The sequence below is a fragment of the Camelina sativa genome, chromosome 11 (assembly GCF_000633955.1).
Source record: "Camelina sativa cultivar DH55 chromosome 11, Cs, whole genome shotgun sequence".
Taxonomy (NCBI): domain Eukaryota; kingdom Viridiplantae; phylum Streptophyta; class Magnoliopsida; order Brassicales; family Brassicaceae; genus Camelina; species Camelina sativa.
This window is the reverse complement of record NC_025695.1, coordinates 98655-103968: the sequence shown is the minus strand read 5'-3', so window position 1 is coordinate 103968 and position 5314 is coordinate 98655. Positions and strand designations below refer to the sequence as shown.

Genomic DNA, 5314 nt, shown 5'->3' with positions numbered 1-5314 from the left:
TTTGGTATATCTGTTGATGCTGGATATACTAATGGTTTTTCTATAACAGGTGGGAGTAGATAATATGTGCATACTGGTTCATGCTGTAAAGAGACAACCTCGTGATGTGTCTTTAGAGGAACGGATTAGCTCTGCACTTGTTGAAGTAGGTCCATCCATTACGTTGGCAAGTTTATCCGAGGTCTTGGCTTTTGCTGTTGGAGCTTTTGTTCCAATGCCAGCATGTCGTATCTTCTCCATGTTTGCAGGTTTGTACATATTTGGTGCTCTCTGTGTACATTACTTGTGAGTCTGTGACATTGTTCTTCACTTGCGCAGCTTTGGCTATCATGCTGGACTTCTTTCTGCAAATCACCGCTTTTGTTGCGCTAATCATTTTTGACTGCAAAAGATCTGCGGATAACAGGATTGATTGTTTCCCTTGCATAAAAGTTCCGTTATCTTCTCAAGAATCTGTTGAAGGTTACTTCTGGAAATTTTAGAATTAGTGTCTTTTAACTGTATCATTTACTTTAATTTAGGCAGGGTTTTGTGCCTTTGTAGGTGGAAGAGGACCTGGGTTTCTTGAGAGATACATGAAGGTGTTTTGATTTTCTCAGAACTGGGACAACTTCTCTTTGTTATTAATACACATACGATTCGTGCAACACAGTCACAGACACACGCAAACATGTAATTATGGTCCGCAATCTTTTTGATTTTTTAGTCTTGATCTTCCACAGGAGGTTCATGCACCCGTTCTTGGACTTTGGGTTGTAAAAATGGTTGTTGTTTCTGTATTCTTGGCTTTTGCGCTGGCAAGCATTGTAAGTTGCTGATTACATTTTGTTCATTACTTTCTTCTCACTATATATATACTACCTTCTTTTTTTTTTTTTTTTCTTTCCGTTTAACACTTCTTTTGTTATAGGCACTACAATTTAACTATAACCAACAAAAGTTCAAAAGAGAGATGGACTGAATTATATTATTTTTTTTCTGTAGTTACGAGTTGGTATTTTTATTTGTCTGCTTAAATTTCCTGTGTTTTTATTCATTCAGGCCATCAGCCCAAGGCTTGAAACTGGCTTGGAGCAGAAAATTGTTCTTCCTCGAGACTCTTACCTTCAAGTTTAGTGTGTTCCATTTTTTACTTCTCCTTTATGTTGTTTTCTTTGTGTTCATCTCTTGCTCATTTCCCCCAGTCATGATTGGAATTTTATTTGGCAGGACTATTTTGACAGTCTGGCAGAGTACCTCAGAGTGGGGCCGCCTTTGTATTTTGTAGTAAAGGATTACAATTATAGGTTCTCTATCTTACACACACTCAGAGTAACATTCTCTCTGGTACTATTTATTATCTAGTAGTTTTCCTGCACTGAAATGGATTCTTTTCGCAGCTTGGAATCAAATCATACAAATCAGTTGTGCTCTATCAGCAAGTGCAATTCGAATTCCCTGTTAAATGAGGTAATAATAATGAAGTATAGCGGAGATACTCCTGTCCTAAATTATCATATGACTTCTTACAAGTTTGATGTATCTTCGGTAAAGATCACCTTGTGGTGGGTACCACCAAGGCTGAACACATTTAAAGGGCCATCAAAAGGGTTAGTCCGTAACATTCTTTCTTTTTCCTACCTTCCACCAGATATCAAGAGCGTCACAAGCTCCAGAAACAAGTTACATTGCGAAACCAGCTGCTTCTTGGCTCGATGATTTTCTTGTATGGCTATCACCAGAGGCTTTTGGCTGTTGTCGGAAGTTCACTAATAGCAGTTATTGTCCTCCAGATGACCAGGTCATTCTTATCGTTTATAGCTTATTGTGGAAACTACCTTGATTTCTTAGTTTCTTTTTCTCTTTAACAGATATAGTTATCTTTTAGTCATAAATGAAACAATTATGGTTCATAGGCCTTTTTTTTTATCTGTTTAATTGCCTTTAAACAAACATGTTTAAAATACAAACTGGTGTTCCAGTCTCTAACTTAAATTCTCAAGCTACAGCCACCTTGCTGCACAGCTGAGGAAGATATTTGCAGTTTAGATGGGATCTGTAAAGACTGTACTACAGTAAGCCTCTGCCTCTCTCTCTCTTCATCAACAATGTTTAGAATTCAACTAATTCTGTAAACCGTTGCAGTGCTTTCGGCATTCAGATTTGGTTCATGATCGCCCATCTACTGCTCAATTCAGGGAGAAATTACCCTGGTTTCTTAATGCTTTGCCATCGGCTGACTGTGCAAAGGGTGGTCATGGGGCATATACAAATAGCGTGGATTTAAAAGGTACTCTAGAATTTGCTTAAAGAGAACATCTATTTGCACTATACTTCGTTTCTTTAATTTTCTTTTGGTCTGAACCTACTTCCCGTGGCGCTTGATTTTTTGTTTCAGGGTATGAGACCGGTGTTATACAGGCATCTGAGTTCCGTACATACCACACTCCACTTAACACACAAGTATGACATTATTGTTTCTAGAAAGCAACTTATTAAGAAAAAAACTCAAAAAGTAAATTTTTTTTTCTTCAGGGTGACTTTGTTAATGCCCTGCGAGCTGCTCGGGAGTTCAGTTCAAAAATATCCAATTCCTTGAAGGTTTGAACCTGGTGATAAATTCTGTTTTAAACAATTATAGATTAGCTGGCTTTGCTTGAAGGAAGACGCTCAACCATATGTGATTTTTGTTCTACTCAGCTTCCTGTATAATAACACTTTTTCTTATATGCAGATTGACATCTTTCCATATTCTGTCTTTTACATTTTCTTTGAGCAATATCTGAATATCTGGAGAGTAGCTTTGACAAACCTCGCTATAGCAATCGGTTTGCTTCCCATCTATCAAATTTTTAGTTTTTGCTAGAGGTTGACCAAAAGAAAACTCTTTACATTCTTATATTGCTTTGGCAGGTGCTATATTTATTGTTTGCTTGTTAATCACTTCCAGGTCAGTTATCTCTCTATACATTATACAAAATTTTAGAATGTGGGGATGTCTTGATGTTGATTTCGTTTATTAACATGTCAATTTCAGTGCTTGGAGTTCGGCCATCATTGTCCTTGTATTAGTGATGATACTCTTGGATCTCATGGTATTTAGTAACACATATCCAGAGAATCTCCTCTCGATTTGCGTTTTGGTTCATGCGGTTCTGGGTGCTATATGTAATCATCCTTGATGTGTTTGAGCAGGGTATGATGGTGATTCTGGGAATCCAACTCAATGCAGTTTCTGTTGTGAATTTGATAATGTCAATCGGGATTTCTGTAGAATTCTGCGTGCACATATCACATGCTTTCCTGGTAAGAACAAGCCATGCAACCTTACTCCAAACACTATACCGCATATATTGGCACTACAATCTGTAGCCATGTAGTAGCAGAACAACTTTTCTCACAATTGCCATTCGCTTATTGGTTAAGTCATAGTGGATTTTAATTTAAGGATGCAAAACAAGCAATGTCTCTTTTCAACCTTGCGTGGATCTGTTGTGAAATATTATATTTATTTCCTGCACTGCTTCAAATGCAGATGAGTAGTGGGAACAGAGAACAAAGAGCGAGGGAGGCACTGGAAACCATGGGAGCTTCAGTTTTCAGGTGATGAAGCTTACGATCACTTGCTAGTCGCTATATTTTCACTTTTCTCCGAAGCAATTTTTATTTTTTATGCAAAGGCATTAGTCTAACTGGTTTAGTGGTCATGTTGTTGGGGACAGTGGGATCACGCTCACAAAACTTGTTGGAGTGATTGTGCTTTGCTTCGCAAGATCAGAGATATTTGTGGTAATGACACCTAAATCCTTTGCCTTGTGCAGTTCTTGGTCTCTTGCGAGTTGATTTAAATGGATATGTATTGGTGCAAACAGGTGTATTACTTCCAGATGTACTTGGCACTGGTTATAATCGGCTTCTTGCATGGGCTTGTTTTTTTACCAGTAAGTTTATCTGGAATTACCTGCTACCATCTAGTGATCTAGCTTGAACATCCAATACAGTGTCATCTCTAGGCATTGTAGACAGTAAGCATCTGTAATGGTTGATTGATTAATTGTGGGTTTCAGGTCATACTGAGTTTAGCTGGCCCTCCGCAACTACATTTGGACATCGAGGAGCAGCAGCAAGCAGACCAAGCTTCTTCCTCCCTGTTGAACTGAGTAACTCCACAGACGCTCTTAAGTCTTAAACTCAACCTTCACATTACTCGTATTGTGCAAATGTCTTGCACAATGTCAAAAAAGAACTAAAGAATCAACAGTGTGATTACTGGAATATCCTCTGTATCAAAGTTAGGTGACAGGCCCATGGCCCAAAGTATGGCTTTTTGGTACAATTTCTTAACTAGAGTTACGGTTAAAGAAAACATGCAAATTAAAGACTTTGGAGCTAAATCCTATCTACTTCAAAAATAGAACACAGAAAAGAAGCTTGGAGATACAATGCAAATGTAGATTACTGTAGATCACAAAATCATGATAGCTTAAGCTAGTAATCTATATTATAAAGGATCACAAAAAGCCAACAACTAAATGAATACTTTTATATCAAACAAGTTTGTTGCATATATATGTAAAAAAAAAGATATACAAACCAAGCCAGAGTACATCGATGTAATTAGGATGATGGAATTAGCGAAGAAGGTTTAGGATATGGTTAAGAATCAAAGGAAGGAAGAGAGAGAGGATGGTGAACCAAGATTCTGATAGTTTTTTCAAGAGAAGACTTGTAGACTTGTATGCACTCCTCAAGATCAGCATCGCACGTCAGTAGAACCCATTCTTGATCATCGTCCATGTACTTGAGGCTGAAGTTACTTGTCAAAACATCATCCATCCCAAACCGCTTTGCGATCTCTCTTCTGAGGTCTGTGAGACGCGAGTGGGGCTGCAGGCACATCCTCAGCATGGAATCCCTAAACATAGCCTTCACTTTCATCCCGTCCTTTGCTTTCCTTGAAGCTGTTGCGGATGGCAATGGGGGTAAGGATGAGGTAACACGAGCTGGCCTCTGGTCCTCTTGCAGGCTGCTTAGAGTAAGTAGCTGTGGATGGCTGAGAGCTGGTTTTTGAAAGCCACTAAGTTGTTGCTCTTCGGAGGAGCAACAAGTACTTGAACCTGACGAGCTATGGCTACCAGATAACGAAGGTGGCGACTTAGGAGGAGGCACATGGACAGTTTGGTTTGGATTGATCAAAGGAAAAGAAGAAGATTGAAGTTGAGGGAAACTTGAGTAGAAGGAGGCGAGATGGAGAGAGCCTTGAACTCCTTCAACAGAGTCCATCACCACCTGCAGTTTTCGAAGAGAATGTCCAACTTTCTTGATCTTCCTCGAT

The 5314-nt window shown here is 38.9% G+C and overlaps 2 protein-coding genes across 2 annotated transcripts in view; one reads left to right on the top strand and one right to left on the bottom strand.

Annotated features, from left to right (window-relative positions):
* LOC104720747 (Niemann-Pick C1 protein-like) overlaps positions 1 to 4362 on the top strand; it is a 9859-nt gene extending 5497 nt beyond the window's left edge. The window contains exons 22-39 of the mRNA XM_019232514.1: positions 544 to 581; positions 723 to 806; positions 1042 to 1110; positions 1210 to 1286; positions 1380 to 1449; positions 1631 to 1780; positions 1989 to 2054; positions 2125 to 2269; positions 2378 to 2442; positions 2515 to 2580; positions 2714 to 2807; positions 2893 to 2929; positions 3017 to 3074; positions 3175 to 3285; positions 3515 to 3582; positions 3702 to 3768; positions 3852 to 3920; positions 4047 to 4362. Of these exons, the coding sequence (XP_019088059.1) occupies positions 544 to 581; positions 723 to 806; positions 1042 to 1110; positions 1210 to 1286; positions 1380 to 1449; positions 1631 to 1780; positions 1989 to 2054; positions 2125 to 2269; positions 2378 to 2442; positions 2515 to 2580; positions 2714 to 2807; positions 2893 to 2929; positions 3017 to 3074; positions 3175 to 3285; positions 3515 to 3582; positions 3702 to 3768; positions 3852 to 3920; positions 4047 to 4139 (1427 nt within the window). The 3' untranslated portion in view covers positions 4140 to 4362. The remainder of the gene's footprint in view (positions 1 to 543; positions 582 to 722; positions 807 to 1041; positions 1111 to 1209; positions 1287 to 1379; positions 1450 to 1630; positions 1781 to 1988; positions 2055 to 2124; positions 2270 to 2377; positions 2443 to 2514; positions 2581 to 2713; positions 2808 to 2892; positions 2930 to 3016; positions 3075 to 3174; positions 3286 to 3514; positions 3583 to 3701; positions 3769 to 3851; positions 3921 to 4046) is intronic.
* The window catches only part of LOC104720746 (protein NLP3-like), a 4901-nt gene continuing 4084 nt past the window's right edge, over positions 4498 to 5314 (bottom strand). Inside the window, exon 5 of the mRNA XM_010438624.1 lies at positions 4498 to 5265. Within this exon, the coding sequence (XP_010436926.1) occupies positions 4636 to 5265 (630 nt within the window). The 3' untranslated portion in view covers positions 4498 to 4635. The remainder of the gene's footprint in view (positions 5266 to 5314) is intronic.